We start from the raw sequence: 17,242 nt of genomic DNA, 5'->3' as shown, positions 1-17,242 counted from the left end.
TATGTGGGGCCTGCGGGGGAAATTGAATGTATGTGTGGGCCTGCGGGGGAAATTAAATGTATGTGGGGGCCTGCGGGGGAATTTAAATGTATGTGGGGGCCTGCGGGGGAAATTGAATGTATGTGGGGGCCTGCGGGGGAAATTGAATGTATGTGGGGGCCTGCGGGGGGAATTGAATGTATGTGGGGGCCTGCGGGGGAATTTAAATGTATGTGGGGGCCTGCGGGGGAAATTGAATGTATGTGGGGGTCTGCGGGGGAAATTGAATGTATGTGGGGGCCTGCGGGGGAAATTGAATGTATGTGGGGGCCTGCGGGGGAAATTGAATGTATGTGGGGGCCTGCGGGGGAATTTAAATGTATGTGGGGGCCTGCGGGGGAAATTGTATGTATGTGGGGGCCTGCGGGGAAATTGAATGTATGTGGGGGCCTGCGGGGGAAATTGAATGTATGTGGGGGCCTGCGGGGGAATTTAAATGTATGTGGGGGCCTGCGGGGGAAATTAAATGTATGTGGGGGCCTGCGGGGGAAATTGAATGTATGTGGGGGCCTGCGGGGGAAATTGAATGTATGTGGGGGCCTGCGGGGGAAATTGAATGTATGTAGGGGCCTGCGGGGGAAATTGAATGTATGTGGGGGCCTGCGGGGGAAATTGAATGTATGTGGGGGCCTGCGGGGGAAATTGAATGTATGTGGGGGCCTGCGGTGGAAATCGGGTGTATGTGGGGGCTTGAGGGGGAATTCGGGTGTATGTGGGGGCCTGCGGGGGAAATTGAATGTATGTGGGGGCCTGCGGGGGAAATTGAATGTATGTGGGGGCCTGCGGGGGAAATTGAATGTATGTGGGGGCCTGCGGCGGAAATCGGGTGTATGTGGGGGCTTGAGGGGGAAATCGGGTGTATGTGGGGGCCTGCGGGGGACATTGGGTGACATTGGGGGGGCCTGTGGGGGAAATCGGGTGTATGTGTTGGCCTGCTGGGGACATTGGGGGCCTGCGGAGGAAATTGAATGTATGTGGGGGCCTGCGGGGGAAATTGAATGTATGTGGGGGCCTGCGGGGGAAATTAAATGTATGTGGGGGCCTGCAGGGGAATTTAAATGTATGTGGGGGCCTGCGGGGGAAATTGAATGTATGTGGGGGCCTGCGGGGGAATTTAAATGTATGTGGGGGCCTGCGGGGGAAATTGAATGTATGTGGGGGCCTGCAGGGGAAATTAAATGTATGTGGGGGCCTGCGGGGGAATTTAAATGTATGTGGGGGCCTGCGGGGGAAATTGAATGTATGTGGGGGCCTGCGGGGGAAATTAAATGTATGTGGGGGCCTGCGGTGGGAATTGAATGTATGTGGGGGCCTTCGGGGGAATTTAAATGTATGTGGGGGCCTGCTGTGGAAATTGAATGTATGTGGGGGCCCGCGGGGGAAATTGAATATATGTGGGGGCCTGCGGGGGAAATTGAATGTATGTGGGGGCCTGCGGGGGAAATTGAATGTATGTGGGGGCCTGCGGGGGAATTTAAATGTATGTGGGGGCCTGCAGGGGAAATTGTATGTATGTGGGGGCCTGCGGGGAAATTGAATGTATGTGGGGGCCTGCGGGGGAAATTGAATGTATGTTGGGGCCTGCGGGGGAATTTAAATGTATGTGGGGGCCTGCGGGGGAAATTAAATGTATGTGGGTGCCTGCGGGGGAAATTGAATGTATGTGGGGGCCTGCGGGGGAAATTGAATATATGTGGGGGCCTGCGGGGGAAATTGAATGTATGTGGGGGCCTGCGGGGGAAATTAAATGTATGTGGGGGCCTGCGGGGGAAATTGAATGTATGTGGGGGCCTGCGGGGGAAATTGAATGTATGTGGGGGCCTGCGGGGGAAATTGAATGTATGTGGGGGCCTGCATCCATTGGGGACGGAAGTCAGAGCCTCTGGCAGCAAGCGAGAGAGCGGGGATCGGGGGCGCGTCAGACCAATCAGGGAGAGGAATTAATTATTAATTTATTTTAAAAAAAAAACAATTTGAAAATTTTGGCGCGAGCAGGGGAAAATTAATAGAGCCGCAGCACGACTCGCCAGCGGCCTAAATCCACTCGCCACGGGCGTGTGGTTATTATTATTTGTAGATCACTGTATATACATATATATACACACGTTTTAAGTTAGGGTGGGTGAAAAAGGCAACAAGAAACCTCCACAGTATTGCATATAGCAAATAAAAAGATCACTTATGAGCACATTCACATGTCTTAGGCAGGTCTGCAACCCTGCCTTTCACCATTATCCCCAGCATACAGTGCTTCCACTGCAGCAAGGGATTCTGGGAATTGACATGCAAATGAGAACACAATGTGTCACAAGGTGTGAATGTGCTCACAAGTGATCTTTTTATTTGCTATATATATATATATATATATAGAAACATACAGTAATATTTACAGTTGCTATATATATATATATATATAAATAATACACACACGTGTTTATACACACACCATCCATACATCATATATACACACACACCTTTCATGTATCATATGATATGTAAACACACGCATACAGTACCATCCATCCATGCATCATATATATATATATATATATACACACACACACCATTCATGCATCATATACAGTATACACATGCGCACACAAACACCTTGTCAGGGGAGACCAGGCTTATTAACACCTTTTTATACCGGGTCAGTGATTGAGCGAAACAAGGACGTAAAATAAATTGTAATTTATTTCAGGAAAAGACATACACACAATGTAACACAATTTACAGGGTTAACACACTTACTGGGAACGGGGGTAACGAATAAATCGAAATTCACAAAAATGACCTCTGTAGGAGCCCTTTCCAATGATCAGTAGGTACTCACGAAAGTCCTGGAACTGATTTCGGCGTGCAATGCCAGACACGACCAGTACGTTCTTCAGAAGAAGACTTAGAAGAATTCTTGAGTCAAAACGTTTGAAGCCGGCTCGCGTCTATTCAGTACAGAGCATCTTTGAATTTGCCGCTGTTGGTTTGACACTTGAAATCTCTGCTTCTCATTGGCTGCAAGGTTTCATATGGGTTTTTGGGTTCCATTCACAAACCTGTACAGCCTATCAGAACATGGGCAGTCCTCTGCCAGCCAATCACCTATTTGCCAGTATTGTAAAGCTGGATGGGCACCTTTTCTCAGTCTGTCAGGGGGCATGCGCCATCCTGGCACCTCTACCTCTTTGTATACTGAGCCCACCCGCTGTCCAGGATCCACAGAGTCTGAGTTCTGGCAAATGGGGGCCGGATAGCCCTGTGTTGACCCAGGATGCAGGTACTCAAGCAGAACTGCAGTACCCCTCCTGTTCTAACACCTTGGCATCCCTGAGGCTTTCAAGTCAGGACTCTGCATAGACCCATAGGCACCAAGCTTGGTAGCTATCTGGTTTTTGGAATCCATGACTTGGAAATCCCACAGTTCATTCACAGTGGAAATCCCTCAGTACATATACATATTAAATATAACTCTTTAATAAAATATACTGTGTCCTGTCTTCTGTGTGGTAAAGATGTATAAGTCCATATTCTGGTGTCCGGTATGGAGTTAGTGTATAACTTTTACCTAACTTTTAAAATAACTTTTAAAACTTTTACCCACACGAAACCAGTCTCAGCTTTTTCATTTAGCTGGAGTACCCCCTGAACCCCTATACTAGGTGCAGGGTACCTGGTCATGTATCTGGGTACGTCTCTTTATACTAGGGACCCCATGTTTGATTGCGGGTATACATTAACCCCTTCATGCCCATTTACCTTGTCTGGAAGATTCTTCAGCAGGAATCCTGGCGGTGAGTTGTAATAGCGTTTTCAGAGTCAGAGTTTGCCCGGAGCAATGTCCTTGGCTGTATCCGAGAATCGCACTCGATTCCGGATCCAACTCCTGGGGTATCCCATAACTCTGGAACCCCGATACATAGACACATTCTGTAAAGACTTTCTCCGACAACCCCACCCTGAACCTTACAGCCTAGAAATCTCTCCGTCCCAGCAGCCCAGGAAAGGCAAGACACACATAATTCTTTAATGTCTCATAATTTGCACACAGTCACAGTAATGCATTTAGGACATCTGGGTCCTAGAGCTGACCCTCTAGGACCCCAACACACGGATCAGGGGTAACCAAGTGGGCTGAACCGTTATTAGTAGCCTGGTTAACCCCATATATATATATGCAAACTTCCCTGCTTGTATCTCTAAGGAGGATACATCAGTGTAGTGGTGTAGAAGGCATCCACAACCATTTACCTTGTCTCAGGGGCTGTCAGTGGTATGCTGGGCAGTGTAAAATATGGGCGCCAGGAGATTTTCTAGTGCAACCTCAATCTTTATTAATGTTCCCATTCTTGAGAACACTGCAGTCACAAGACATATTGATTGACATTGTTGCACCTATTTTCATCCATGCTGATATTCATAGTTACACTGTCTTCCCTGAGTGGCCACTCTTAAAATACATGGGAGGTGCATTTTCTTGTTATTCATATGGTGGGTCTGCCCCCCCTCCCCCCCACTCCTTCTTAGCAACATCCTTGCAGTCCCTTTTACTGTTGTCTCCTGGTGAGACCCTGGCCTGATCGTAGAACATTACGATTATTTCCCCACTCCTGCTTTGGAACTCCCACTTCCTCGGAGAGCACAGGACACTGTGGGTGGGGATCTGCATGTAGGGCTGATCCCCAGACATCCAGGTGCCACTTCTGCTTGGCCCACTTAGGGAAGAAGCCAGCCTGGGAAATGAGTAGCTGCTGTGTCGTCACCTGCAGGCATCATCTACAGTGCGGGAACACACCTCTCCTTTGCTACAGGCCCTTTTTTTTTTTTAATCGGCCAAGGGGACAATTTCCCCTCTCCCCCCCCGATAATCAATTATTGCCAGTGTGAATGTAACAATAACATTAATTTAAAGGTTGAGAAAGAACACATAACACAAGTAATGACTATACAGGAGCTTCTGATTTCTGTCTGATTTATACAATGACAGCGAGGAGGACGATCCTGAGCATCAGTCTGGCATTGAGTACTTCTATCCAGTGCTCAGTTGCCCACTCCACTACATAGTGTGAGGAGGAGGATCTTGGCCAACCTCTTCCTGTGAAAGCCAACCTCCACCATCACAATCTACCGTAAAGTGAGATATCCAGCGGATTAATTCTCGGTGTTGCAGGAATGGAAGCTGAACAAGTTCTATCTCTTTACATACCGTATGCTCATGTTAGAAAATTGCTAACTTTTGGGGTGAAGTGGCAGACGTGTGAATATTAATCTTTGACATTTTGAAAAATGTTCGCATTCTCATATCTCTATTAATGTGTACACAATTATCTGATTTTCTGCTAAACACTATCAAAATAAACTCATATTTATCATTTTAGTGTTCGACCCAGGACAGCTTGCAATCCACTGCTTCCACATCTGTACTTAGCAAAATACATTCCCATCAGTCAACAGGTGTGGTGTCTAAAGAGAAATGTCACTGCGTTCCAAATAAGGTATGAAGAAGTAACAAAACTTTTGCTTTTACTGTGCATGTATATTTTCATTTATTTAGCAGCAACCGTATAAGCAGAACAGTAAGAATGTGCTTTACAGAACAGACAGTGAGAACTATGAATGATAACATTTAGATTGTGACTCCTTTTCTTAATGTTTACTTATATTTATGTAGCGCTTATTCCTAATCTGTCTCATATTATTTTGTCATGTACTTTATACAGTATTACTGCTAGGAAGTGTTACATACATGGATAGCGCTATACAAATAAAGACATACAACAATATTCATGTGCACGAAACATAAAAGAAGACATTAGGAAACAGCCATACCATTTCCCAAAGAGTTTACAGTATAGTAAGTATTTTGGAGACTTACAGAGACAATTAGATCAGGTAGTACAGTACAGTTGTTTTATAGGGCCTGGCTGGGAGAATAGCTATTATAAATGCATTTTGCGAGGACTGGGCTGTGTAGTCGTGATTCAAAATTATTGAAAAGTTGAATACAAGGTGGGAAGACAAGGTGTTGTTTAGACAGTGGTACTCTGGTCAAAGGAATTCCAGTGTTAAGCATGAAAAACTAGTAGAGAGGCAAGGGGTGTAAAGTAACAGAGTACAACAGAAGAAGCAGAGCAAGAGATCACAATGGAGAAGAAAGGAAGGGCAGAGAAGTGCAGTGTGTCTTGAAGGTGAGGAGGAGAAGTGGACAGTTAAAATGCAGTTTAATTGGAAAGTAGAACAATTTAAGTAGAAGCATACAGTACAGTAGATTCTTCTAGGAAAGAGTGAGATTATTTACCTGCAGTATATTGAATAGAAGTTTAGGTATAAAATGTAGGTCTTGTATGGCAGTTAGTAAACAAATATCCATGAAAAGGGGCAGAATCTATTAGATTTATCCGTACAGGGGCAGAGAAAATTGCACTCCAAACAATAATGTGGAATAAAAGTGAAATGTACCTCGTAGTTACCTTTCTTGACTAAATAGATGCGTTCTTGACTGTGATTGAGTAGGGGAAAATTTTATGCTGCAACTAGTATAGGTTATTAGACCAGTAAATGGAGATGAACTGTATAATTTAATTCATAGACACATCAAACCATTCTGAAATATTTTGCGTTTTATAGTTATGTTAATATCCAGAATGGATAATTCTACATATTATACAGGTAAAACATTATTTACAGTACATACCGGTTCTTAGTGCTTTCTTTCCTAATTTAGTATGTAATTATACAGCAAACACCAAGCTGAATCACAAAAGCAGTATTTAAAAAAATCTTGAGTGAAATATGGAAGATTTTACTGCAAACAGTGTAATAAAAAAGGAGAATATTATAGTAATGTGTGGCTTAGAGAAATGTGCAAAAAATATTTCAACCAATTGTAACCCCTCCTTGCCAGGCTGCCAAAGGAGGGTCACATCAAAGCGTATTTATTTATTTATTTATTTATGTACAGGTGTTCAGAGTCGTTGGTTACCTTTCTCAGGGTGCTGGCAAACATGCTGGGGTTGTAAGCAATGGTTTTAATGAAGGGCCCAGGAACTTTATTCAGACAACGATTTCTTTATTCACATATATCTGCTTCTTCCGTGGGTACGCAGGCAGCATCACAGGGAGGCACAAGGCATGTCACCTTACATGTATTTAGATAATTGGCAATCCCTTGCATATGTAACTAAGGCTTTCCAGCAACCCACCAGGACTCTTTGCAGAGTAGCACCATCCTTTAAAGATCTGCATCCTGTTACCATGTGCAGCACCCCCTAGTGCCTACCTTTTAAACCAGTGTGCTTTTGGAACTGTATTCAAGTCAACTCCCTGAAGGCACTGAGGCCCTATTCAAGGAGTTATCTGACATAGATGTCACGCACATTCCCTGTGTTGGGTAGGTCACTCCTCACCCTATCTTGGTAAGGGTCACATTCCCTCACTATAAAACAATAAAAAGTGACCATGCATACCTACATACTCAGTTCCACATTTAAACTAGACATACCCTATATACATTGAGGCTTCTCTTTCTTCATCTCCCATCAACCTGTGTTCCAGAACCTTCACTCCACTACATCTATATCTATCCCCTAGTGTTGTCACTATCACCTTGGATACACGGGAGTGGCTAGACTGTTACCCAGGCATCGTATGCCAGGAGACAGGCTAGATACCTTCTAGAAGATAGGCGTGGCTAGTTTTGTCTAGTCACTTCTGCATATGTAGTGAGGAATGGGAGTTACACTGCAATAACCAAGGCAGTAAACCATTTGGGGCCCTTAGCCCTTTTAAGTAAACATAGTAATCCCAGAGGGAGTTACACAACCAAGTGTATCCATGAAGTAGTGGAAAGGATAGTGGACTTAAAATATTAGAGAGGCATTACGTGTGCTGTAATATATTGGGTTTTTGTTTTAATTGACTGCATTCATTCATTAATTTGCTGTGAGTACCAATTCTAATAGTTTGCACTATTGCCAAATGTCTTATTAAGTGAATTTCTTCTTTAACAATTGAGCAGAAATATTAACACCACCTGAGACCAATTGTCATAGTGAAAGGAAAACTGTACCAGTTAGAGAGGCAAACTCTGATATACCTTGTTATAACACCCTAACTGCTTCAATAACTACTCTACAAATTGTTAATTGATGCAATAGGAGCAAAGATACAGTAAGTTAATTCAGAAATTAATATACATGGAAGCTTTTCACATCAACATAACACAGGAGTGCTCAAACTCGGTCATCAATGTTTAACAATAGACCATTTGTTGTTTTGTTTAGATGTCTCTAGTTGATGCATACTGTATTTTACCAATTAGCCTGCTTTTAGTTATCACTAAAGAAACGTCCTTGGGTATATATTGCCATGATAACTTAGCCTGTTTGTAGCCCTCAACGACTGGACTTACTTGAACATCCCTGACCTACTGTAACATCATATAACGTCCATTTGAGAATTAAAACCTATCCCATTTAGGGAATAGTCGTTCAACAGATTAAAGCTTAAAGTAGAGCTACATTTGAAAATATTTTCATCCTTTTTATGGCATGTTTTGTTTTTGCTATTTTGTTGCATAGGGGGAGCCAGGTTTTTCAGGATCCACAGGTTTACCTGGTCACAAAGGAGAAAAGGGGCCACAGGTAAGAAGCATGTTATAAAATATTGGAATTTCAATATGCCCTACTTGTTTTATAGAAACTGGCATCACGTTCTGCTAATTCCCTCTGCACATCACCCCCATAGACTAATAGGGTCAGGGGCACTTGTCACAAGTTACTTACCTCTCATTGTAGAGGTTAACATGACATACTGTTAACCATGGGTGGCCAACTCCAGTCCTCAAGGGCCACCATCAGGCCAAGTATAAGGGACATCTTGTGTTCAGCACAGGTGGCACAGTCCCAATGACTGATTGGGACACCTGTGCTGAAGCAGGGATATCCTTAAAACCTGACACGTTGGTGGCCCTTGAGGATTGGAGTTGGCCACACCTGGTGTAAACTTTTGGAGCACATCTAAGTACCCCACATTGCATTAAAAAACAGGTGTTAACAGTTAGTTTTCATGTGTTAGCTGTGAACTAAATGATATTATTTAGTGTAGTAATAGGTGTTTTTCTACAGTATGTTAACCACATGCTGATTTTGGCCAATGCCTCTGCAACTCAATAGCATAATAAAAGAAAAAATGAAGGATCCTTTGACAGCACAGTGCTTTCATCTTCCAATACAAGTGCCTAGGAAAATATGCATGTAATGATTTATGGGTCAATAGCTTTTAAGGTCTGCTTTTTATCTGATGACCCGGATTCTATTTGTGCTGAAGCTATCCATAGAAATCTATAGAAAATGTTTCTCCTGTTCAGAAAAAATGTGTAATTGATGTTTTGCCAGCATGTTATTTTTTTAGATTTATATTTGTTCTTTGAGAACAAGAGTATTTATGTTGGTGAGCAGCTTGGTTGTTGTACAGGGTACGTAGTGTAAATTGTAATATATCTGCCATACTATTTGCTGCATGGTATCTAAAGAATCTTGAATATTCATTATATATATATATTTTAATAGCTATCAGGTAGATTGACATGTAGCAACATAATCATCATGTCACTATTGATAGACAATGTTTAGTGAGTCTTTTAACCTTGGCGAATAAAGACATTTACAAGCTAATAAATATAATTTAACACCTCATCAGGTGACAGTTACCAATTGCAAATATATTTTTGAAACTTCTTTTAATGCTCTGATAAAAGGTCAAATGGATCTTGTAAATATTATAATGATGAAACTAAAAACATTTAATGACCTGCCTGTTTGAGTACAATCAAATGTCATGATTTGTTGTCTAGTAGCCAGATGTTGTAAAGGATTTCAATATGAAACAGCTGCATACAACACACAAGTAATAATAAACGCATGTAAAGCACCATCCATGTGGATTACTATTGTACAAAAAGGGATGCATTATTGAGACATCCACTGTGAATGGTATTACAGCGGATGCAGAGTAGATTGATCTGGTCCCCAGACTTCTGGATGGTGCTTGGTTCTCTGTCAGCATTGAGGCCTCTGATCTCTCTCTAAGTCAGCACATGAGGGACTGCCTGGCATGTCTCATTCCCAGCCAGGAGGAGACAGCACACACCTCCTCTCCCTAGGAGGGGTGGAAGAGAACTCTCTTTGCTTCCCCACCCCAGGAGTGTGAGTGCTGAACTTCTTGCTTCCTCACCCAAGGAGGGTGGGAGCTCAACTGCTTTAATTTATCACTTCCTCTCTGATGCACCAGAAGGGGACGGCACAAGGTCTGCACCATGATTGGTTATACACAGACCCATGTGTCACCACCTCTCCTGTCACTCAGATTGTCAGCATAAGGGGGGGGTCAATGTCCCTAGGATAGCCTGCCACAGCCTGTAGCTACAAGGGACTTACGTGACAGGAGGCAGAGAGGCAGTCTGGACCAGCCATGGCTACACTATTTTCACTTTTTCCCCTTTTTTCAGTGCAGTTTCTTATTGTTCTCAATGATCCCAATGATCAATTAAGTAATTATACTTTGTGTTAGGTGGCACAATTCCCTTGGATTAGTGATTCCCAACCAGGGTTCCCCTGGGGTTCTGTGGAACAGTCCCAGGGGTTCCGCATAGCCGCCCACACTCCCTGTGCGGCCCACGATGTCTTTCCTGGCTCTCTCCCTGGCTCTTTGTTGTTCATCTGAGATTGTATTTATCTAATCTTTAGACCTGCTAAGGAACAGATGATTGTATATATATATATATATATATATATATATATATATATATATATATATATGTAACGGCTGGACCCCCTTGTCTGACCCACCCAATCTCACATTGGCCCGTGTGGTCTAACCGGTCCCCATTACAAGGTCGTGTGTGGTGGTGCACCTGCAAGTAACAGGACTCCTGAGTCTCCCGCTTGATGGTATTAGGGGATGTCATCAGGACAGGTAGCTGAGGTAGTGGGTGCGAGTCCAACTTACTTCATGTGCAACGCCTCCACCTCATCAGGATCTGTGCTTCCGCAGGGAGATGGTCCTGGTGAGGAACTCCTTCTTGGTGGTGCCATCCACTGCTGAGTAACTTCACACTCACCCAGTGGAGGTATCTTTAACAAGGGCATCTTTATTTGCATGGTGGTATGGGCAAGCTGCCCCTCACAGATAGCAACTCAGCCACTCATCTCTTTGTAGCACTCTCTTAGGAAGGTCCCTTGTCCCTAATAGAGCTGCTTTCCACCTTTACTCTCAAAGAGATTCCCCAGCTTCTCTGGCTGCTGTAATCTCCTTTCCTGAGCTGCTTTGTCTCTCTCAGCTCCTCTCTTGAGCTGCTCTGTCTGTCAGCTCCTCTAACTCTGCTCAATGCTGCGTATGCTCACTGACTCACAGCTAGCAGGAGACACTGCAACATTGTTGCAGACCTTCACGTGCCTCTCAGTGAGCAGAGCAGCACAACAACAGGAAACTGACTTCTAACTTTAGGCAGTGCTGTGTCTTATATCACCCCCCAGAGAACAAACCAGCTCTGTACCACTAAGTGTGGGCACAATGCATGTTGTCACTTCCTTTGGGGACATATGACACCTCACCAAGGTTTGAGGGCAAACCTCCATTGATTGTTGCTGGCAATCCTGCATACTTACCAGGGTTACTGCCAACATGAGAAAGAGATATGTACACCAATCTTACACATGGCTATATTCTCCCCCTGGTGGAACCCCAACGTCCCGGCTGGGATCTAAATTTGCGGAACCTTCCTTCAGGTAGCACTGCAAAACATAACAACACATTACAGTACATATCTTTTCATCATAACATATAACAGATACATCCTAACGTAGATGTGTAAGAACTAGGATTACCCCATACTGGAGTATCCATTAGTGGTACTACCATACCCTCTTACGGTGGCTTGCGCACAGCATGGTCCACGGGGCTTAGAGCATCAATGCTGTAACACTCTAGGTGACATACTGGACACCCACAATCAGACCATAACTCTGGCCTGGATGCTAGTGGACTGAGGATCATGCCCATACACCTCCCTAAGGCCTCTCTGGGAGATGTAGACTACCCCCTCTTGACTACACCACTTCTCGTCTAACCCGCCAGGATCCCAATTTTCTTCTCCAGATCCTCCCTCTTCATCAGTGGAACCCATTTTGAACTTACTTTCTCCCTCCCATGGATGATGAAAATAAAGTAACCACTTTTGGCGATCCCTAATAACTCTTGCCAACACTGGAGGCACATAGGGGGTTTCCCGGGCAATAGGCACCATATGAGCAACATTACCCAAAAATCCCCAGATGAAACTCCCAATGTCCCTGGGGACCCAAAGTTTGACCCAATGCTCTTAGAATCACATCCCGCCCCAACAGTACGATTGTCATCATTAGGGCTGTATAGCATTCTTTGCATAGCCATTTTCCTCCCCGATCCCTCATCAGAGGTAAAACAGTCACCCTAGTCCAGATTTTCCCCAGTCCATTCTTCAAAAGTGGCTCGGGACTCCCCAGACAACCCTTGGCTAGACTGGGACCCATAGGAAAAAGGGACAGGGGCAGGGGTTTTAACTATGGCCTGGGGTTGGGCATAGGGAAACACCGCCGGCATACGCGGGGCTACGACCCGCAACTTCTCGCTACCTTGCCCAGTACCATCGGACTGGCACTCTGGTTCACTCGCCTCCTTACTCCCAGGCTTCCGCAGGGCCTGCTGGCTCTTCTCGGACCCAGGCAACCGGGTACAGCTGCTTGGCCGAGAGGACACGGCCATCTCGCTGGACTCGCCGCCATCTTGCGTTGGGTTCCCAACCGGAACCTCTTCCTCCAGAACGACCTCCGCCGCTGGAAGTGATGGTTCTGTCCTCCGCTCTGCTCGGTCCTGGGCTAGGCCTTTCTCCGGCGTTGCCACCACCGGCGCATGTGGGGGATTAGGAGGTTCCTCACCACTCTGCTGGCTTGCGATGGGTTCTTCTGTGGTAGGCCGGACTGGCCGTTGTAGGGCACACGGGCCTACATCAGGGTCCGCAGCCGATGGGATAAATGTCTCTTTATCTTCAGCTTTACTTGTGTGGTCCGCCGGCTGGCGCATCACCACAGCTGGTTGACTACTGTCTTCAGTAGTACAGGATGGGGGTAGGAACATCTCCGCAGGGGAACAGCGTCGGGGCGCTTCGCATTCGCTGGTGGCCATCGGCCTGAAGCGGTCCTGCTCCGGCGGTACCAGTGGTAGCGATCCCCCTTCTCCCTGGGCAGTCACCTTACCCTTCGTTGATTCCGTCAGGAATGGTTCCATCATCTGGGGTTCCGGTATTGGAACCGGATCTGGAGCCGTCTCTGTCATCGGAGCTTGGAACTCCTCACGCTTAGGCAGATAAGGGCTAGACACAAGCTGGATTGCTCCTTTTGCAAAGAAAGTAGCTCCCCAAACAAGTTCTTTTCCCAGAGATACACAATCAGAGTCCTCACACCTCAAGCTCGTGATTCCGTCATTGCATACTTCCCGGAATCCTTTAGGCAATGAATAACAGGCAAAGATCCTATCACCCCTCCTCACTTTATGTATACACGGGCACAAAAGAAAGGGGTAAGTCACTCCTTTGGCCCGCCATGCCCCTTGTAGCTGAGGTTGTGGCTTGCTGCATTCTGTTTCTTTCTTAGGGGGAACAGAAGTTGCTACTGGCAGTTCACTGTGCTCACTCCCCCTGGTGGACTCTAGAGGAGGGTCTCGTAGACTTGTAGGCTGACCCAGCACAGGGGCGGAGTGAGTTATAGTCCATGAGGGCGCGGCTCCAGCTTTCGCGCCAAACTCCCCAACAGGGTGGGGTTTTCTCGTTGGCGCCAATCCTGGCCAACAATTAGCAAACTGCAAAGTTGCAAGACATTCTGCAGCTGGCCCACGCGGTGTCCCAGCGGGAACCGCCATTTTGGGTCGTATTATCTTTCTTCATCACATTTGAGGTAGCGTTTGGCTGTTTGTATATTGAATGATAAAGTCCATTTCGTTCCTCCCATCTAGCAACACTGTCGTCCTCACTAGCCTCGAGGTTACTTTCCCGAGAGCATAGACAGGACAAACCCGGCGCAGCCACGGCTGTCACGCCAGTCTCCAACAGGCTCACAGAAGTCTCTTCTGTAGCTTGTTCTTCTTCCACGCACAGGTCATATGCATGTTCCTCGTTTACCCGCCTTCCTGGACCTTCTGCGCTCTGCAGATCCTCCATTCTGACGGTTCTCTCTAGAGGAGGGGCACTTTCTACCAAGGAGTGGTTCTGACTCTGTGCTGAACTACTCACAGTGCAGGGGCGGGGTTCAGGGTTTCGCACCCAACCCGGACAATACTCTGCAGCAATTTCTTGCACAGTCCTGGTGCTCTCCCGACTTGGTGGGAGCCGCCATCTTAGGTGTGACTCACTGCTTGAGAGAGCCTCCATTCTTGCGGTCGCCATTCTTTTCTCTGTTATAATTTCTGTTATCGCACATGGAGCTCCTCTCTGCGGGGCAGCTGCCACACCGATGCAATAAAATGCCTTGTGCACCACCTTGTGTACCTAATGTAGATCTGACTCGTGTTTGCACTACCTCAGGCTAGGCTCACTCTTTCTGTGTCTACTGTAATGCTTTCCTCCAGTCTGTGCTCCTTGGTAAGTGGTCTGGAATGGAGACTAGAGTACTCTGGCTCTTCCATGCAGTACTTTGGGCGTCGACCTACTGTTGGCTAGCCTAGTGCGGACCCTTCCAGAATTCCTGCCCTAAGTTACCAGTTTACCCCTTCAGGCGTCCCCCGCTAGCGCTACCTCAAGGCGACTAGAACAGCAATAGCCCCCTGCTCCAGACTCACTAACCCCTAACGGATCCCAAGGCGTCTGTGCGGCCTGCAGCTCCAGCAGCTCCCCGACTACCCCTGGTTCCGTCCCACACAGCACAAAGTGGCAGCAGACACTCTCTCTGTTTCCTAGCGTGTGCCTAGCAAAAGCCTGTCCTGTTGACAGGTCTCTCAGCAGCGCCTCCAATTGTAACGGCTGGACCCCCTTGTCTGACCCACCCAATCTCACATTGGCCCGTGTGGTCTAACCGGTCCCCATTACAAGGTCGTGTGTGGTGGTGCACCTGCAAGTAACAGGACTCCTGAGTCTCCCGCTTGATGGTATTAGGGGATGTCATCAGGACAGGTAGCTGAGGTAGTGGGTGCGAGTCCAACTTACTTCATGTGCAGCGCCTCCACCTCATCAGGATCTGTGCTTCCGCAGGGAGATGGTCCTGGTGAGGAACTCCTTCTTGGTGGTGCCATCCACTGCTGAGTAACTTCACACTCACCCAGTGGAGGTATCTTTAACAAGGGCATCTTTATTTGCATGGTGGTATGGGCAAGCTGCCCCTCACAGATAGCAACTCAGCCACTCATCTCTTTGTAGCACTCTCTTAGGAAGGTCCCTTGTCCCTAATAGAGCTGCTTTCCACCTTTACTCTCAAAGAGATTCCCCAGCTTCTCTGGCTGCTGTAATCTCCTTTCCTGAGCTGCTTTGTCTCTCTCAGCTCCTCTCTTGAGCTGCTCTGTCTGTCAGCTCCTCTATCTCTGCTCAATGCTGCATATGCTCACTGACTCACAGCTAGCAGGAGACACTGCAACATTGTTGCAGACCTTCACGTGCCTCTCAGTGAACAGAGCAGCACAACAACAGGAAACTGACTTCTAACTTTAGGCAGTGCTGTGTCTTATATCACCCCCCAGAGAACAAACCTGCTCTGTACCACTAAGTGTGGGCACAATGCATGTTGTCACTTCCTTTGGGGACATATGACACCTCACCAGGGTTTGAGGGCAAACCTCCATTGATTGTTGCTGGCAATCCTGCATACTTACCAGGGTTACTGCCAACATGAGAAAGAGATATGTACACCAATCTTACACATGGCTACATACACTGGCGACACACTTTATTCGAGCTCGGCTAGTCCCACGAATTCGGGTATACCCGGGTGTATTGAGGTTTGTGACTGTTTTCTGCCCGAGTGCATTGAGGTATTTTCCAAGCAGGGATTGAAGCATTTTATTCCTGCTGGCTGCAATACTGCACAGTATATATATATATACTGCATTACAATTCATGAATTTATGCCATCTGGTAGACACGCGAAGCATTGCAGCCTATTAAATCCTAATCATTATCATTTAACAGATCAGCCGCCCGTCAGCCAGGCATGAACCCAGGCTGGGAAGGCAAACGCAACGGGGCTTGTCAGAGGTGAGGAGCGGCGCATTCCAGGTATCTGCCAGGTACATACTGGGTATTTGCTCGAATAAAGTGTGTCGGTGCAGTATAGCTACTGAGCTGAACTGTTAGGACCTTCATACTGGTCATACTGTGAAGTGGCAGAAGGCTTATAATGCTTTGACCAAAGGGTTTAACTAAATAACCTTACTCATGAGAATACAAACATTGAAGTATTTAACTATGTACTTTGTCACATTGGATGTAGCACTGGGTATTTTGTTCTTTTGTTTTAAAATCATGAGTGACCCTGATACATAATAAAGGTTTTCCAGGTACATGATTAAAGGTTTTGCTGATACATAATAAAGGTTTCCTTGATATGCGATGGAGCTTTTTCTGATACAATGCACATGTAAGATGTTTTCCTGATAAAGTTTTCCTGATAAAATGATAGGGTTTTTTCCCTCATACGTGGTCGAGGTCCTATTGTATATATGGTAAAGGTTTTTTTATTTTTTATATACATGACAGAGGTTTTCTGATGGGGTGATATTATTTTTCCTCTTGGTTGTCCTGCTGGGGGCATTGAGGTAGTCCTGCTGGGGGCATCGAGGTAGTCCTGCTGGGTGCATAGAGGTTGTCCTGCTGGGGGCATAGAGGTTGTCCTGCTGGGGGCATAGAGGTTGTTCTGATGGGGCCTTAGGTTTTATTGACAGAGATAAAGGTTTTTAATGATTGGTGCTTGATGAGTAATGAAGGCCTAATATGGACACTGTGTTATATACCCTCAACCTTTCTCAGTACTGGAAGGTCTTTTTTTTCTAGTTTAGTTAGTCATTCATGCAGCAATGTATGCTATGGTGAACTTTCCTATGTAAAAATGTTTCATGAATAATAGATAACAATAAACTATAGTGTATGATTTATAGTACAATGTAATTATTTGCATGCATTACTGAGTGATGA

At 45.8% G+C, this 17,242-nt stretch overlaps 1 protein-coding gene across 3 annotated transcripts in view; it reads left to right on the top strand.

Moving 5' to 3' along the window:
- COL19A1 (collagen type XIX alpha 1 chain) overlaps positions 1-17,242 on the top strand; it is a 622,544-nt gene that overhangs the window by 143,751 nt on the left and 461,551 nt on the right. For all 3 annotated transcript variants that reach the window (XM_075598080.1, XM_075598081.1, XM_075598082.1), the window contains exons 8-9: positions 5,412-5,528; positions 8,613-8,675. In XM_075598080.1, the coding sequence (XP_075454195.1) occupies positions 5,412-5,528; positions 8,613-8,675 (180 nt within the window). The remainder of the gene's footprint in view (positions 1-5,411; positions 5,529-8,612; positions 8,676-17,242) is intronic.

The sequence above is a fragment of the Ascaphus truei genome, chromosome 4 (assembly GCF_040206685.1).
Source record: "Ascaphus truei isolate aAscTru1 chromosome 4, aAscTru1.hap1, whole genome shotgun sequence".
NCBI lineage: Eukaryota > Metazoa > Chordata > Amphibia > Anura > Ascaphidae > Ascaphus > Ascaphus truei.
This window is presented reverse-complemented; position numbering and strand designations above follow the sequence as displayed.